General features: G+C 52.7%; 1 protein-coding gene across 1 annotated transcript in view; it reads left to right on the top strand.

Annotated features, from left to right (window-relative positions):
- The window catches only part of SPATS2 (spermatogenesis associated serine rich 2), a 31,608-nt gene extending 13,694 nt beyond the window's left edge, over positions 1 to 17,914 (top strand). Inside the window, 12 exon segments of the mRNA XM_055792391.1 lie at positions 3,921 to 4,000; positions 4,284 to 4,392; positions 5,405 to 5,454; positions 6,634 to 6,892; positions 7,152 to 7,364; positions 8,577 to 8,712; positions 14,039 to 14,097; positions 14,739 to 14,848; positions 16,402 to 16,504; positions 17,227 to 17,285; positions 17,288 to 17,435; positions 17,871 to 17,914. Of these exon segments, the coding sequence (XP_055648366.1) occupies positions 3,921 to 4,000; positions 4,284 to 4,392; positions 5,405 to 5,454; positions 6,634 to 6,892; positions 7,152 to 7,364; positions 8,577 to 8,712; positions 14,039 to 14,097; positions 14,739 to 14,848; positions 16,402 to 16,504; positions 17,227 to 17,285; positions 17,288 to 17,435; positions 17,871 to 17,914 (1,370 nt within the window).
- The last annotated feature ends 93 nt before the right edge of the window (positions 17,915 to 18,007 follow it).

Genomic DNA, 18,007 nt, shown 5'->3' with positions numbered 1-18,007 from the left:
TGTTGAGGCAAGGCTCTGAAGTGCAGCTGCCACTTCCACGGGCTCGGGAATATCACAGGGCTGTCCTTGGGGCATTAAAATACTTTCCGTAACAGCTGATGGAGGGACGAAACCCCGAGTTTAAATGCACCCCAGGCGGTGAGCAGGGAGAAAAGTCAAGCAAGGACAGCGTAGGAACTCAGCGGACCCGCTCAAATATTTTAACGTATTTTGGGGAAGGGAGGGCTTAAGGTGGCGTGTGGGGGAGATGTTTTCCCCCTCGGATCATGGAGAAACTTAGTATTTCCGTGTAGTTTTTTTGGGTTTTTTTCTGCTGTCGGTAAAATATCTTCTCGACAGCAGCAAACCCAGGAATATTGATCCTACCCCCGGTTTAGTCCTTACTTGCCTCTCATTTGCGAGGAGAGAGCTTGGCGTCGGTACCTCTGTTGCCTGTTAGTGAGAAGTGTTCTTACAAGGGGAAAAAAAAATAAAAATAGCACTATGTGTTGGTGTAATTTGTGAGGGAGAGCGTGACACGTGAGAGATGTGAAACGTGGCCCGTGGTGGTCTGGTGGCTTCAAAGTGCGATACCCGACGCCCCAGGAGCCGTGAAAACACAGAAGGCTCCCACAGATGTCATCTCCCTATGGAATGCTTCTTTTGGAAATCCGGATTTATTCCCCTACACCCCCCCCGATATCTGTGGGTACTTCGCTGTGACGTTGTGACTGCAAGCACAGACCGATAGAATAATGGTATCCTGGGTTTTTTGGGTGGTGTGTGTGTGGTGTGGTTTTTTTTGTTGTTGTTGATTTTTTTTTTTCTTCCCCCCCCCCCCCGTCCTGGGAAGGAGCATTAATTCCTGTCCACTCACCTCTGCAGTCCTGGGCACGGGCATCTCCCGCTTCTCCCAACGCAGGGACTGCTGAAGATGCTTGTAATTAAAGCCAATTGGAGATGCTCTGAGTGAGCAGCGAGGTGCCTTTTTTCTTTAAGAGCTTTTTATTTCACATTAGCTGAGGTCTCCCGTGTTATCCCTGGGAGAGACGCCGCCGGTTCCCGTTGACCTGCGAAGCCGCAGAGTCCATAAATGTTTCACGATTTAACTGAATCTTTTCGCCTAGCGTTTTAAGCACGTAGGCTGTTCCATCCGCCTGCAAGTGTCCTGGCTGGGGCAGGAGGGTGAACCTGACATTTAGATTAGGATTTTAAAATATTTTTTAAGTTTTTACACACTATTTGACTATGGAAACTTCCCGTCAGCTGGCCACGTGGGTGCGGCGGGGATGAAGTGCTGGATGGGTTTGGAGGAGCTAAATGCCTGTGTGTAATAGCGCTGTCGGCTTTCGTAAAACATCCTCTGCGATGCTGGTTGGGACCAGGTCCGTGGAGCTTGTCAGGCTGGTGCTTTTCTCACTTTTCCCTGTCTCCTGATGAAACAATTTGCCTGTCGTGGCTCAAAAATGAGCCCAGGACTCAGCTTGGAGCTGGAGGGGATCGTAGCGGCCCCCGTTTCGATTTCCTCGAGGTGTTGGGTGTGAAATCGTCGGATTTCATGTGTCCCGCGAAGCGGAGCCAGGCATCTGTTAGGTCTGTAGTTTTAATTCTGGCACGTGTTTCGTACAGAAAGGCCTAATTAGCGGAGTTACGGGAGGAGCAGACTGATATTGGTAGGGTGGATTCTTCCTGGCATCGTTAGTGTTTCTATTTAAGAGCTCGCGCGTTGATTAGTCCGATAAACAGCACTGAAAGGCAAAAAAAAAAAAAAAGTAGCTGATTTGGGATGAATGATTTCTTACCACCTCATTTTTCTGGGGGATGCCGTTATGAACAGAGAAGCAATTAAGGCCGTTGGCATCGTCTCTGGGGTTTATCGCATCAGATCAACAGGGTGTATGTTTTAATGCAACAGTGATCGGTCTGAGCGTCTGACTGACTCATCATGTCAGACATGACATGCACAGCCTGAGCCCTGGCTTTGGGAAGGAGCTTTTCTTTCCCGCAAGGATCTTAATTCAAAAATCTTGAAGTCGCTGGTGGCCGCCAGACTTCGGTCCGGGCGGGCGTGAGCATTTTAAATTCTGTCCCTTCTTGCAAATACCCACCGTCGCGAGAGACCCGAGTGCCAGCAGCCCTTTTAACGATGCTTGGGAGTGCTCAGGGGCAATATCAAATGTACATGGCGGCGTCGCCGGCGCATAATTTTTGCATGATAAACATTTGAACACCAGGAGGACTTGGGCCGTGGAGAAGCGGCTCAAAGCGAGCTGTGCCGACAAGCTCAGCCCCCTGCAATTGGAGATGTGGGAATGGGATGGGATGGAGGAGCTGAAAATGTGCTGCAGGGGGGAGCTGAACTTCATCTTTCCTGGCACCTGGGTCCTTGGTGGCTGCTCTGCAAGGAAGATTTTGAAAAAAGATTGCTAATTCTCACTCGGTGATGGGAGTCTGAAAGCCATTTACAAGATTAAGGACTAGAAAGTTGGTAACTCGAACTTCTGTGAGCTCGGGAAACTTGAGAAAATCTCGCTCATGGGGCTGAAATGGGTAAGGATGGCGTGAGGAAGAATTTAACCGTTCATCTGTAGCCTTAATAAGAGGCTGACCTTTCCATCATGTTCACAATTCTGTCACTGTATTTGGAGGCATCTCGGTTTAAATGCTACATCAATGTCTGGGAACCGCGAAAGTCAATGGTGTGTCTCAAAATCGCGTACGAGTTATTTAGAGGAGGTGAGGGAAAGAACATGAATCAGCAGCTTGGAATATCAGCTGAGCTAAAGCAGAAAGGGCAGTGACCGGGCAAGCGTCCCTATGGAGCATCTTGGCCCGGGTGGTCCCCAAAGCCACCAGTTGAGGAGCTTTATGGAGGAACCGATGGGTCCTGATCTCCGTGCAGGGCTCGAGGTGTCAAATGCCCTCCGAGGAAATCCACCGGTGGGCTTTGTGGATTCCGTGGAAAGCGCTTGGTGATGCTTTTTCTGTGCAAAGCATGGAAAAAAAAAAAAAAAATTCCAAGATGGAATAGGAGCGCAGAAGACCCCTGGGGTCTTGCAGCTGCTCCCTGCCCAGGGACACATGTTCTTCCCGGGACCGTCCACAGCTAAAATACCGCTTTCGAGTACGTTCTGTCGTAGGAAAACACGTCTCCCGACAGCTCTATCTCCCTTGGGTTTGCTAAATACAAAATTTAGCCTGCCTGGGACCTTGGGCAGGAAAACGGAGCGTGGATTTGTGATGCCAGGCACTCGGCAGGAGCGGTGGGGCCCGCAGATTTACGTGACCTTTGCTCGCTGGCAGGGAGCAAACCCGTTGGTGAAGGCTGTCTCAATTATGGGTCTCTTTTGGAACATAGAAGCATTACCTTGGAGATCATAGCTGGCAGGGAACACAGGCTGCCGGAGCTTCAAACCCATTTATCAGTCTGCTTGCCATTTGTATCTCCAGGTGGAGGAAATTGTTAAATATGCTGCTCGAAGGCTTTAGCGCTTTTGTTAACTCTTTATTGTTGGGCTTGGTAAAAGATTCAGATGGAAACGGAGGAGCTGGACCGTTCATCTTCAGCGATCTTCCGTCCCGCACGCTGGGCTGGTGGGTTTTGACTTGGGGTTTTGATCCGTGGATCAAAACTGACCCAGAGATTGGGAGTGGATCGGCTCCTTGGGTGGGTGGCGGGGAGGGGGGCACCAGCAAAGTGGATTTAACTGGGGTTGGTAAGCAGAACCTGGTCCTTAACCAAGGGTGGGTGATCAGCCATGTGATAATAATCTGCTGCTAACCGTACGGCGGCAAGGCGGCGAGCGCCGCACGTTTGTAGGATTTCAATTTTCTCCTTGGCAAAGTACCAACTTGGAGCTGACCTCTTGCTTCGCGTCTTTCTAAATGTCTCTCGGTGCCTGTTGTTCAGAAGAGAGCTTCCCTCTCCTTTGTCTCTGCAGATCCATCTGGGTTTATTTTTGATGTGCAGTCCAATACCGTGATGGCCCAAGGAGGAACCTTTGAAAACATGAAGGAGAAGGTAAATGTGTCTTCTGAGACTTTAACTCACCGCGTGCCGCGGAAGAGCTGGTGAACGCTCTATCTTCATCTCCTCTCTGAGATGAAATATGTTTCTGTCGGGGAGCCAACTGCAGCTCTGTCAAAAGCCAAGTTTTATTCGGGCTAAATCATCCTGGCACATTAAAGTTTTATAAGGAAGTCATCGGTTACGGGTTTTTAGGCTGCTCGCGGGAGGGTTGCTGCAGGCTCCGTGTGGGCTACAGCAAACGTTTGACGCGTTACCCTGTGTTCCTTCCCTCCAGATCAACGCGGTGCGTGCGATAGTCCCCAACAGGAGCAACAACGAGATCGTCCTCGTGCTGCAGCATTTTGACAACTGCGTGGACAAAACTGTGCAAGCCTTTATGGAAGGTAACCGTGGCTGGTTTCGTGGCGGGGCTGGCGGCTTTGGCGCTCCTACGTACCATCTTTCCCGTCCTGCTTCAGAAGCAGCGGCGGCCTTCGTGCAGAAAGTGAAGTGCATGAAGTAGCAGAAGCTCGTGTAGCTTCTCAGCGCATCCAATACATGCTCTGTCCGCAGGGGTGATGGACAGACCGTTCTCTTCCCAAATTTTAGCTGGGGTTTGTTCAACTGGAGGTCAAGGCAGAGAGAAGCATTTGATAGCTCTTCAGATAAAGGAGGCTTGAGGCTCGATTCCAGAAACTTTCGTTCGTGTGTACAAAACGGGAGTGTCTTCGGCTTCAAATTGTTGCCGTTTGTACTTTGAAACCTGGCTCTCGCATCTTCTCTTGGGTCTGGCTGTCGTTGCTGCAGTCGATGGATTTTATTTATTTATTTATTTATTTATTCATTATTTTTTTTTCTGACCTTGGAAAAAACGGGCTGTTGCTGGTGACAGCGCCTGTCGCTTTGCAGCTCTGATTTCCATGCTGGCCATCGCTGACAACTGTGCTTTGCCTCTGGCCCACAGAAGGTATGACAGCTATTCCTCAGGCTGTGGGCATCCTGACACAGCTGGTGTCTCTGGGGAGAGAAGGCCAGCAGATATCTGACCTGAACGTAACCTTTGAGTTCAGAACATGCTCCAGCAGGTTGCCAAGTACCTAAACCTTTAGTATGACAGAGCCAAAGAAAAATATTATTTCTTTTTTCCTCCCCCCCGCCCCCCCCCCCTTTTTTTTTTTTTTCTTTTTTTCCATTTGTTTCCTGGAAAGACCTGGCCCTGTGTTGTAAGGGTGTAGTCCCGTTCGGCAGTGTGTTCCCAAAGCAAAAATGAAACCGATCCTTTTATTACATCAGCTAAGAGACTTGAAACTTAGCTGCAGGAAACTGGCTCCAGGTATGGAGGCACTTCCACGTGACCGGGGGAAAAAAATTGGAGCGGGTGCCTCGTCCGCTGCTCATCGCTGCGTTTTGTTTCAGGCAATGCCAGCGAAGTACTGAAAGAATGGACTGTAACGGGCAAAAAAAAGGTAACGAGTTTAAAATATACTTTTCCTAAGGCATTTACCTTCTTGTTTTGAGGATTTAGACTAGGGAGGCTGGTAGGCATTCCTCGTGATTTAGACGGGAAAAGAAACCGAAGAGCAAACGTGGATATTGATGTTAGCAGAACTGATGCACGGAGATAATCGCTAGGTTATCAGGTGCCTGGCTGTTCAGGGCAATGATTTACAGGGTAACTTCAGTGCAAGTTGTAAACATCATCTTCTGGCCACATTTGCATTTCATTTAGCTGTCAGACACATTCGTGTCGAACGTGGCATCTGCAAAAAAGGTTCTAGACTTTCTGTCCTTGCAGTCACTTTTATTCTGCTGACCCTCTACAGGACCCCTAATCCGTGCACACAGCCCCACGCTGGAGTAAATCTTTATCAGGTCCATTTATTTCCACAGAGCTCTGTAATTCACTGTTCAGATAGTCACGCTGTTCCATTTTTCATCGGTAACCTTTGGAGCTGAACAGTTGCGTTTAATGCTGAGCTCTGTGGAAATATATTTCTTTGTCACATAAGCTTTCTCGAGTGTTTTGCCTAGTTCTTTGCTCAGACCTCTGTGAAAGGGTTAAATAAAGATTTGCAAAGTTTCAGTCCTTGGTATTATAATATCTGAATCCACCAGGAGAAGAATAAAACCATAATTATTCAAAAAAGACTCCTTGGAATACGTGAAAAGCACCAGCATGAACTGGAACTGGGGAGGAGGGGGGGCAGGGGGGAAACCCGTGCCTGAGCAGCCGTGTGCTGGGAAATGAGGGACGTGGGAGCGGAGCGAGGTCTAGCAGAGCACCCTGGCAGCACCCAGGGAATCTGGCTGGGAGCACCCCCAGCAGCCACCCCGGCCTGGTGCCGTGCCAGGGTTACAGCCGCCAGCCTCTTGGCTGCTTCCCATCGCTTCCCTGCCGCCTTCGGCCGGTACCCGGCACGCCGCTCTTGTTGGCACGCCATCGGAGAGGATAATGTATTCGCGCCTCATTAATGCCACTGTATCTGTCCTCGTTGTTGAATAAATCCCTCCTACTGTTAATAGGATCAACAGCCAGGCTGGCTGAAAAAGCATTTAATTCAGCTACTACTTCAGGAATTAAGCTTAACGTGTTTTGTTTCCCTCCCCCCACCCCCCCCTTTGCGGTGCGGATGCCTAATCCTTAGAACAAGAAGAAGAAAACCAAACCGAAACCCCAAGCTGAATCGAACCCTGGCCTCCCAGAGCCCGGTAAATTGGTGTCCACTGAAGAAGAGCAATCAGCCAACTCGGAGAAGGGTGGAATTAACGGTTTCCATGTCAACGGCTGTGCCCACGACACGGAGTCCGTGGACTCGCTCAGCGAAGGTTTGGATGCGCTTTCGATTGATGCCAGAGAGCTGGAGGATTGCGAGCCCGCTGCGCCAGACATGCCTGATAGAACAGGTTAGTCTCTCCAAAGTAGCACTGGAGACGGGCGCCTGGTGTTTAAAAAGCAGAGGAGCTGCCTCTTTTTGTGATCCTTTTGTTTTGGGGCAGCCTTGCGTACCCAGTTGTTTGGCTTGGCTCTTCAGGAAAGAGCAGCTCACCTTGCTTTCTGATTTTATTTTTATATATTTTTGTTGTTGTTGTTGTGGTAAAGAGGTGGTCAGCGTTCTGCTGTCCTCCCCGCCTGCCCCTTTTAAACGCATGTGCTTTTCTACAGCAGTGCCTGAACTAGAGAATGGAATAGCAGACTTTGACACAAAATCGCTCATCATGCATCCTTCCCAGAGCCCTTCGTCTCTCAGGCAGCGGCCTGAGCAGAGGAGCGCTAGCAGGTCTCTGTCCCGATCCACAGCGAGCAATTCGACTCCTGCCTCCCTCTCCGTAACGCGGCTGGAAGATGTGCCCGTTTCGCCTGTGAGCAAGAAGCTGGGTAAGGCCCTGAGGCTCTGCGCGCTGGCCGGCGGCAGCGCAGGGTGCTGCTGGCCACGTTCTCACCGCCCCTTCCGCGGCGGTGCTGACAGACGCGGTGCAGAGCCACGCTGGACTTTGATTTTAATGCGAGCTAACGTGCCGCTTATTATCTGGCCAGTAAGTTGCACTCTCCTCCCCCTCTTCCCTACACGCAGCGGGAATCTTGACAGCAGTTTAGATGTAGTGCCTGGAGCAGCAAACCCATGGGTGTGAGAAGAGCAGGGGAGGAAGCAGCCAAGTCTCGCTGCGTACGTTTAGCCCGTTCTTCTCCACGCTCCATCACGGAGCCTTGAGGTGGTTTCTCATCTTTTGTGAGAATTTGTAGAAAGGCCACAAGTTCGGACCAGTCCTGTTACAAGAAGTGACAGTCGCCTCCTACTGTGTGGGGTTTTTTTTTTTGTTGTTTTGGGTTTTCTTTTTTTTTCTCATTCTTTCATGTGCTTTCTCCGCAGCTGAGTTCTTACGATAACAAGTGGGGACAGGGGGGACCTCAGGGACCCTGACTGCGAGCACGGTTGTCGTACTTAGCGTATGGAGATGAGGTGGTGGTGGTGCTTCACCCCCTCGCTGCATGGGGAAGCTGTAACGAGCAGTTCCAACTTCCCAAATGATGAGCAAGTTGCCCCTTGGTGGTGGTGGGGCAACTACATTCCAGAGAGCGTGGGCAAGGTGGTGTTACCCTCCTGGCGAGCTGAGATGCGGGGACTAACCTTGGCAGCCATAACCAATCCTTTCCTCTCCTGATTTGAGGAAATAACCTTAAATTTAGTTTCCTAGATAATTCCCTTCACCAGGCAAACAGTCGGTTCGTATCGTTTAGTGATGCGGTGCGGCGGTCTTCGGAGTAGACCGCCTTTGGCTTGTCTCCAGCCTCTAACACAAAAGCAGCTCACGGATGCGTTTGATTTCTCTCACGTATTTAAAAACGTGGAGGGACGTCCCTGCCCATGGAAGGAAATTCTACAAGCCTTGGGAAAACTTTTCCCAATAAGAAAATCCCTCAGACTGAACCTAGTGCCTTTGTAATAGGGGAGGGAAAGAAAAATTTCAAACCAAGCAGTGTATCGTTTTCAAAGAAAGAAGGGGGAGATGTCTTTAGATGTATCCCTGCTGGGAGGATTTAGCGATGTGATTGACACGGCTGTTTGAGTTCGCTCTTGTCTCTTGGTAGGTTCTAATATTGAAAAATCAGTGAAGGATCTCCAGCGCTGCACCGTTTCGCTGGCTCGGTACCGGGTGGTGGTGAAGGAGGAGATGGATGCTTCCATTAAGAAGATGAAGCAAGCCTTTGCTGAACTGCAGAGTAGGTGAGTTAACTGGAGGGCCGGACCCAGGTGGTTAAGGCGTAAGACCGAGACATTTGGAACAAGTCTGCCGCTTTTTTAAGCAGCTTAATGACTTGTTTGTGCGTGCCCTGCTGCCCCAGCCCCGTTCTTCAGCATCTGGGAGCTCAGCGGGTCGTAAAGAATAAACCCGAGTCCAAAGTCCTGTACTCGGTGGATTTTAGGAGGCATCTTTGCCACCCTGTGGTTCCAGCCCTTGTCCCTCACATGCGGTGGCGTGTTGATAGACTGGGTCGAGGCTTTGGTGTGTCCAGCAGGGTCGTTGATGAACTGGGGCTCCGTGTCTCTTACCAAACAGTTGTCCCGACCATCCTAAAGTCATTTTAGCCGCAGGTAAGATGAGGAACTCTCCAGTAACGTACTGGTTAGGTGCTGGTATTAGCTGTGCTAGAAGGAGAGTGGTGGGGAGCTCAGGCTGCAGTAGTGTTTGTCTTTTAGAAACAAAATTTATATCTGAAATCTTCCAAACGTAGAAGATGGAAGAGAGAGGGATCCTTCTGAAGGTGTGAGTACACATCAAAGATCATCTTGTGCGGCATTGCTTCCCCCGTTCCCAGCCAAGCTTTTCATACTGGGCATGATGTTCCCGATGAGTGTAATCAGGTCTTTTTTATTTTTTTTTTTTTTTTTTAATGAACGTCTTTATTAGTTGAGACAAGTGCTTTAAGACAATATTGCAGAAAGCCTAACATGAGATACGTTCCCTGTCTTGGCTGACCGAGAAATTGTTCTTAGTTATACAAATATGATGGCTTTGGGTAAAGAAATATTCAGAAGAAACTGCCTAAAGGGTTCTCCTTGCCTGAAGTGAGGAACATTTGACGAGTAACTAAAATGCTGCTATCCTGTTGAAGGATGGAAGTAGCTATTTGGCAGATTTGCAAAATCCGTGTCAAAAGCTGTCTCCCATCTGAAAATTTTGTGGCCTCAGAGGCAGGAGTGTTTAGCGGTGATGTAGGGAGCTGGATTCTGAAGCCTTTCAGCAAATTTTGTTGTTCGGCGTGGACTTTTTTTTTTTTTCTGGTACTCGCGTTGAACTTTGCCACCGGGAAGGTTTCTCCTGAAGGAAGTGGAATGCTCTCCTGGACTTCAATTCAGCGTGTGCTAAAAATCCTGACCAAAATGTTTCTAGATGACTTTTAAACTCACCCGAGGAGCCTCTGCCAAAGCAGAGGGGCAGGGTTAAAGGTGGCCGTGTGCCCTGACCCTCGTTTCTGTGCTGAGTTGTGCTCTCCAAGCTGAACGTGGAGCTCCCAGCACCTCCCGTCTTTTGGAAAAGTGCAATGTAAAGGGATTTAACCTGTCGATAGCCGAGGGATTTGTAGCCCTAACCGAAGTTTGGGTTTACGAGTATTTCTGACTTTGTTAGTGGCTTTGTCTACAGAGTCAATACCGATACTGATTCAATATTATCACTGTGTGCAGTGGGTTGTTGTTAAGTTGGTTGGTTTTTTGTTTTGTTTTGTGGTTTTTGTTGGGTTTTTTTTTTTCCTCTCTGCCTTTCTATACAGTTACAACAGCTGTAGAAACCTCTCCCTGGCGTGCCAAATGTCATTCTTTTGGCGAACGTGTCTGGTTCCATACAAGTCATTCCTCACCCTTTGACTTAGTTATCATCTATAAAAACACTTGCGTCACGTTCGGAAAGGTTAAAGGCTCAAGTCCGTTGCTCCGGTGAGCCGAGCTGCAGCCAGCGAAGCAGGACACGCGATTCCGGGTGGGAGGGAGGCGAGTGCCTGCCTGGAACGGGGCCACCGGGAACCTCCTTTGACAAATGCCAAGTGAAGGAGCTGCCCAGCAGGATGCCGGCTCTGGGCCGTTGATAAGCGGTGACTCCGCAGCCGGGGGCTCTGCCGAAAGAGCTTCGCTTTCCTTTTCCCAGAAGTGATGCAGTTGCCAGTGAGCAGAGGTGTAAATTGCACCTTCGTCTTTTTCTTAGTTGGTTTTTCTTGTTTATCCAACTCCCTTCGTGACCCAGAGAACAATTAGTGTATTTTTCAGTCTGACGGCACAAGGCAGGATCCGATAGTTAAATCCTCTTGCTGAATAATTCCCTCTCCAGTTGGCTTTCTACCGAAGGAAAACCTGGTTTCAAAGCAGGTTTGGTCAACTGAAACGGGTTATTTAAGTAGCAAAGCTTGAACTGGTTTAACATCTGCCTGTCAGGGCTGCCCTTCGGGTGTCCTTTTAGTCAGCGAGGCTTCCTAGAGCTCTTGACCTTCATCTTCTCTCGCTAGACGTGCTTTTCCGAGACCTGTGGTCTGTGGGTAGGTAGAGGGTGAAGGAGGAGACTCTGATGCTGGGGTCGTGCCTGTCTCAGCCTCCGAAATCCAGCCTGGGTGAGCGACACGTGTACGGATTCCTCTTTGGAGGGGATTTGCTGCTCTGGGCTGGAGGTGATGGGGTAACCTGAGCTGGAGAATCCTGGTAGTCCTTAATTTCCTGAGTGTGTTGTTATCCACTGACAGGGAGAGTAGCACATCTTGGGGGGTGGAAGAAGCCCTCAGCCTTTACGAGCGGTGTGGGTAAGTTCAGTTTCAGTGCTGAGGGGGCTGTGGGGCCAGGTTCGAGCTTTCCCACCCCCGAGATCCACACCACCACCACCACCACCCCCGCCCCGATTTCCTCGTGGCAGAGCTGCCAGGCGTGCTGCCAGCCACCTTCCATCGCCGTCCGCCTTGGATCGCGTTTCAACCCCGAGGAAAAGTGACCCCAAACCCCTTAGCGGGGCTTGGCCAAAGAGCCGTTGTCTTTCACAAACAGAAAATATCTTGCAGGTGGAGCTGGCTGGCAGCTGAGAGCATCTTTTGGGTCACCACTGCGCGTTTGGCATCGTTTCACCTTCAGCAGTTACCGCTTTATCCGCTTCCCCTTTTTTCTTCCTTCTGTGCTTCTTAAATGTCCTTACAGCCCGGTCCCCCTGGCAGGGCCAGGCGTCCCCCGCGGGGTCTCATCCCAGGATAGAGCAGTCGGGAAGGGCGGGCGTGTTTCCAAACGGATCTGGCAGAAGGAAGGGAGTTTGTTTGACGAGGAGCAGCGAGGTCTGAGCAGAGTCACTCGTCACACCAACCTCAGGCAAAGCCGCTTGACCTCTGTTCCTCAGCCAGCCCAACTGTAAAATTGGGTAAAGGACTCCAGCTGAGCTCTGCTGAGTAAATTAAATTACAAAGGGACGCAAGCGATGATCTGGGCTGGCAGCCTGGCGGAACCAGCCCGAAACAGCCCGTGTGATGGTGGGTGCTGGCTCCGCCAGAGCTGGGCGTGCGCCTGTGTATTCAAGGAGGAGTTCTGTTCCTGCACTTTTAATTAATTAATCATTAAGGCCACATTCCCACCCGTTTCTCTCCCCAGCTCCAGGGGGAGGGGGATTCCTGCTGCTGACGTGGGTCTGGGCAGGGGGGCAGCTGGAGGATCACCCTTGTACCCTGCCCGGCAGCGTTGCGGAGCCTGGTTTTGTCGCTCAGGGGATGGCTGGAAACAAGGAGAAGTCTTCTTAGCATCGCTTTTGACACGTGTCGTTTTATTTGTGGGATTGGGCTGAGTTGTGCCTGACCTGGATCAGGCCCCCGCTGTGTTACGAGCAGAAACAATTCCTGCCCTGAAAAAGCAGATGGACAGAGCGATAAATCAACAGAAGAAGCCAAATGTCAAAGCTGCTGTTCAGAGGGAATTGTTGAAATTGATCTTGCCTCAACCCTCTCTGACATGCAGAGGAGCGGGCGAGCGGTGGGTTGAGTTTGCATTTCAGATGCTCTGCGGCTTCCCTTTTCAGCCGGTCGCTAAGATAAATATTCTTCCTATTTTCAAGCGAACCTTTCTGACTCAAAAAACCAAAACCAACCCCTGTGGTCACCGTGGAAGGGCTGACCTCGTGCGCTGCGGGTACCTCTCTCTCTCCGAGTACCATTTAGTGTCTGCTGCGAGCATCACGCAGCCAGCGTGTGAGGGGAAGACTCTGCTTTTATATTTAGCAAGCAAAAACCGAAACGAGCCCTATTAATAAGCTTGGCTGTTGAATGATTTCAAGCCGCTTGCAGAAGGTGAGCTGCGGCGGAGGCGTAGCTTTGAGGGAACCACCAAAAAAAAAAAAAACCAAAAAAACATTTGCAGCGTGTTTGCAAAGCTCTGGACTCCTTAGGATGAACAACCAGTACCTGCCCCTGTCCAAAATGGGAGGACTGGTGTTTCTTCTGCTTTTGCGGTGAGCAGAGTTCCTCGGTGTGCACATCTCCAGGGGCAAGAAGCCTCTTTGCAAGGCAGCGGTGGATGTGGGGAGCTCCCTGGCTGGCTCTGCCTTCCTGGAGGATGCTCCATCGTCTGCATTTGCTAAATTTGGCCGGTTTTGCTTGCGTAAAGGCTGCTGCCGTGGTCTCTGGGGGGGGGGGAATCGCGGTCTCATGGCAACAGACACACTTGAGGCAAGCTGGAGCCTCCTGATGAGCCAAGATGCTTCGCTGTGACCCGCTCAGGTGTTCCCTCCATGGTCCAAAACCCCTCAGCCGGGAAGAGATTCCCAGGTGGTGGATCTGGCTGGCTCTGTGTGGTGGGATCTGGCAGGAGGTCGGGTGGCCTTGTAGCGCTGTGCCCTCTCTTGACCCTCTTGGCATCCCAAGAAGTGGCACGGAGTGCCGGGATTCAGGTTTCTGGATTAGTGAGCCGATTCGGTTGGCTTAAATAAATTAACGAGGGCGTAAGGGCAAAGCGTCGCGGTCGGTCGATGCCTTTGCAACGTGGCACGGATGCCTGCGTGCCCGGCATCCCACTCCTGCCAGGATCCTCATCCTGCTCTGCAGCTCGTTAGGGTATTTTTATTTATTTTGAGTGACTCTAAAACATCATGCCCTATTTTTTTTGGGGGGGGGGGGGGGGGTGGGCAGGGAGGGGAATAAGGTCCAGCAAAGCGCAGCTTCCCCCAGCGCCACGGCTGCTGCTCCCTCTCCCCTTGCCAAGGTGGCTTTGACTTTTATCGGAGTAAGGTGACCATGTACCCGGCGGTTTGTCGACGATGCTGACCTGAGCTTGAGCAAGTTTCACGCCAGCCAAACCTGCGCACAACTCCTGGCTTCCAGAACAAAAGCTGGAGCTCCTGTGTGGAGCGCTGGGATCCTGCTGCCATCTGCCGGGCTCTCCCCGCTGCCCGGCACGCCTGGAAACCTTCCCACTGCTCTTCTTGCACTAGGGTTTCTTTGTTTAATACTAAAATCTCTTCTGGTTTTCTCTGTTTGGTTGTATTTTAGTTATTTATTGTCTCTTTTTTTTTTTTTTTTTTCTTCCTTCCTTCCCCTTTCAGCCTTATGGATCGGGAGGTGGCTTTGCTGGCTGAAATGGACAAAGTGAAAGCAGAAGCAAGTAAGACCCTTTTTTCTCCCAACAAACACCCACCTGAAGAGCTGTAGGTGTTGCGTTCCGGAGGGACAACCCCCCCCCACCACCACCAGATTTCTGGGATTTACCTCCTGCTCCTGCCGTTCCAAAATACGGGGTTCTGTGCCCAGCCAAAACTCACCCCTTGGCTCGAGGTAGCCACGTAGATGGTCACAAACCGTCCTCTTGGAGGCCACTGCCCCGCTCGACGGTGGGACACAAACCAAGGCTATTCCCGATCATCTCGGCATTCCTGGGAAACTGGAAAAGGCGTCCTCAGCTCGTCTGGTGCGGGTGGGAAACGATCCATGGGGCCACCCACACCAGCAGCGCTGAGCCCCGGCATTCAGGGGGTGCACTGAACCCGTGGCTGGGGATGGCGGGGGCGGGGGGGGCAGACAACAAAGCTTTTACCAGAGCTGCGTGTTGTGCCCCTCTTGAGTCTGCTCAGGTTCAATCTGTGTCTGGAAGCTTAAATCATTTTTTGGGGGGGGAGGCTGGGGGTGCATGCAGTTGGCACAGAGCTGTGTGTGTGTGTGTGTGGGTTGTTTATCCCTAAGGTGCTGTGCGTGGCGCTGGGGTGCTTTCACGCTGGATGCTGCCTAAGCCGCCGTCTCGTTTTTCAGTGGAAATTCTCGTCAGCCGCCAGAAGAAGGCAGAAGCCCTGAAGAAGCTGACTGACGTGGCGGTGCGAATGTCGGAGGAACAGCTGGTTGAGCTCAGGGCTGACATAAAGGTGAGGTTTTGGCACCCTGCCTCATCCAACCTAGTCCTAATTTCACCCAAATCTCACCCAAACTGGCCGGATTTGGGCAGCTGCCGCCCAGTCCGTGGTGGGAATCGCGTGGGTGTCACCCCAGCAGGGTCCAGCCCCAGGTTCCTGCTCAAAGAAAACGAGTCGCCAATTTGCTGCGTAAATAAGGGATTTCTTTATCCCGACCTGCAGAGCAGCTCCAGCTGAGCGCCTCCCAGGAGGGACCCCTCCCCCAGATCACGCATCCCAGTTACACCCATACCACCCAGTACCCGCTCTCCAAATCCAGCCTGGTGGGCTCTTGATTTCATACTGGTTTTCTTGGTCACCGGACTGGCCACCTTCTGCAGTTACCTCATTTTTTTTAATTATTTTTTTTTAATAATTTCCATGGTCCTTGTCCTCTCTGTTACGTGCGCCCCAGTTACACCTGTGCCACTCAGCACCTGCTCCCCAAACCCAGCCTTGTGGATTTTGTACTGGTTTTCCTGGTGGGTTCTTGATTTCATACTGGTTTTCTTGATTGCTGGGCTGGCCACCTTCTGCAGTTACCTCATTTTTTGGGAATCGTTTCTATGGTTCTTATCCTCTCCTCATTTTTTTTTTTGAATCATTTCCATGGTCCTTGTCCTCTCCATTCCATTATACCCGTGCCACCCAGTACCCGCTCCCCAAACGCAGCCTGGTGGGCTCTTGATCTCATACTGGTTTTCTTGGTCCATTCTGCAGTTACCTCACTTTTTTTTTTTTTTTTCGGAATCATTTCCATGGTCCCTTACCCTTTCCGTTCTGCTCATATCAGTCTTTGCAGTAACCCCCTGGGTGTCTGCTACTCCCAGATGCCATTCTGTGCCACGCACAATTCTTTCCTCGCATCCCCAGTTCTGAATTTACCGCCAGTGCTCTGCACGCTGCTGCCCGCAGCCACGCAGCGGGATCCTGGGACACCTTAATTTAAATAATTTGGTTTGTACCACCCCGACGCCGTGTGAAAACCTCCGGCCGGGGGTAGGCTGACCTCTGTCCCTTCTCCCCTGGCTCGGGAGAGCCTCCCCGCTGCCTGCCCCATGACTTTTGTATTCCATAAAACGCTCCTGCTGCCCGGCACGCCGGCTCCTGCCACGAGAGGTCAGGGGGAAGTTACATCAATTAAAACTCAGTTGGGAAACTGGAACTGTTCCGCCTCCACTGCAGGATTAGTGGGCAGCGGAGAAAACCGGGTCGTGTCCCTGTGAGGGTCCGGAGACCCTGGAGCTGGGCAGAGCGGATTGAGTTGGCTGGGGAGGCTGTTGGTGTATGGGCTGGAAAAAAAAAAAAAATCCCCCAAAAAATCCCCCAAAATAATAATAAAAAAATAATTTCTATTTCTGGCAGTTGTCATAGCCATCAGGATTTTTTTTTTTTTCAAGCAGCACCCAACTGGATGCCTATTCTGGCTAAACTGGGGAGGTTGCACCTCCCTTCTCCCTTTCTGGTAATTCACTGGCTGATTAACGGATTAACGGGGGGGTGGTTTTTTGCCTTTTTTCTAAAAGCACTTTGTGAGCGAACGGAAATATGATGAGGACCTGGGCCGGGTGGCGCGGTTCACGTGCGACCTCGACGCGCTGAAGAAGAGCATCGCCTCGTTCGGCCAAGGTGAGCTGGGGTGGGAGGTGGGAGAATGGGGGTGGGAGCCGGGCAGGGGGGGTGGGAGCCGGAGTGGGAGCCGGGCCTGGGAGCCGGAGTGGGAGCCGGGCTGGGAGCCGGAGTGGGAGCCGGGCTGGGGGGGGTGGGGAGCCGGGCTGGGGGGGTGGGAGCCGGAGTGGGAGCCGGGCTGGGAGCCGGAGTGGGAGCCGGGCTGGGGGGGTGGGAGCCGGGCTGGGGGGGTGGGAGCCGGGCTGGGGGGGGTGGGAGCCGGGCTGGGGGGGTGGGAGCCGGGCCTGGGGGGGTGGGGAGCCGGGCTGGGGGGTGTGGGAGCCCGGAGTGGGAGCCGGGCTGGGGGGGTGGGAGCCGGGCTGGGGGGGTGGGAGCCGGGCTGGGGGGGTGGGAGCCGGGCTGGGGGGGTGGGAGCCGGGCTGGGGGGGGTGGGAGCGGAGGCGGCAGCCCCCCTTTGCCACCCCCGCCATCACCAAAACCCTTCCCCTGTGCCCCAAAACTTGATAGTGGTGCGACTGGGAGCGCTGGGCTTCGGGCATTTTGTTTCCTCTGGTGGAGAGAGGGTTCTAGAAAAATCTCCATCGTCCCTCCGAGCCTTTGGCCCCAGCCGGGAGCTGCCCCCACCCCAGCCCTGCTGGAGCCCGCAGGGTCCGGAGTGGGAACGGTGGGGGAGGGGGGGGTGTTCGCTTCCAACACCCATTTTCCAGATGTTTCTCTTCCAGTTTCCCACCCCAAGAACAGCTACTCCACCCGCTCGCGGTGCAGCTCCGTCACCAGCGCCGCTCCCTGAGCGGTCCCAGCGAGACCCCCGCTCCCTCTGCCCCCGCCTGTGCCTCTGCCTCCGCTGCGAGCCTTACCGCGGCCAAGAGACCCTCGGCGGAGGCGGCCGTGGGGAACGCCAGCAGCCGCCCCCCGCAAGCCCCCCAGAGAGGTAACCGCCCCCCGACACGGCGTGGGGGGGCTTGCTTCGTGTTTTGGGGCTCCTCTCCCTCCCCCCCCCCCCCCGGGTCCTGGGCCACTGGGTGCCCTTGGTGTCCGGACTCGGGTGCAGCAGCGGGGTCAGGGGGGTCTGAGCCCCCCAGAACAGCTGTGCCGTGATGGTGCCGTGACGGGTGCCGTGACAGTTCTGTGTTTTGGGGGTTCTGCCTTTTGGCTCTCCAACACCCCCCACCCCCCCACCAAGGAAGAGGGGGTCCGGGGATGTGGTGTGAGGGGAACCAGCGGGGTCAAGGTGCCTGAACCCCCAGAACAGCCTTGCCATGACGGGTGCATGACAGTCCTATGACGGTGCCGTGATGGTGCCGTGACAGCCCCGTGCTTGGGGGTTCTGCTTTTTGGCTTCCCCCCCCCCCCGCCCCCCTCCCAGGAAGGGGGGATGGGGATGTGACATCAGGGGTCGAGGGCACCTGACCCCCCCAGAACAGCCTTGCCATGACGGTGCTGTGACGATGCTGTGACAATTCCCATGCTTTGAGGGTTCTGCTCTTTGGCTTTCCCCCCTCC

Source organism: Falco peregrinus, chromosome 19 (assembly GCF_023634155.1).
Source record: "Falco peregrinus isolate bFalPer1 chromosome 19, bFalPer1.pri, whole genome shotgun sequence".
Taxonomy (NCBI): Eukaryota; Metazoa; Chordata; class Aves; order Falconiformes; family Falconidae; genus Falco; species Falco peregrinus.
Note: the sequence above shows the minus strand (reverse complement) of the source record. Positions and strands in the feature narration are given on the sequence as shown.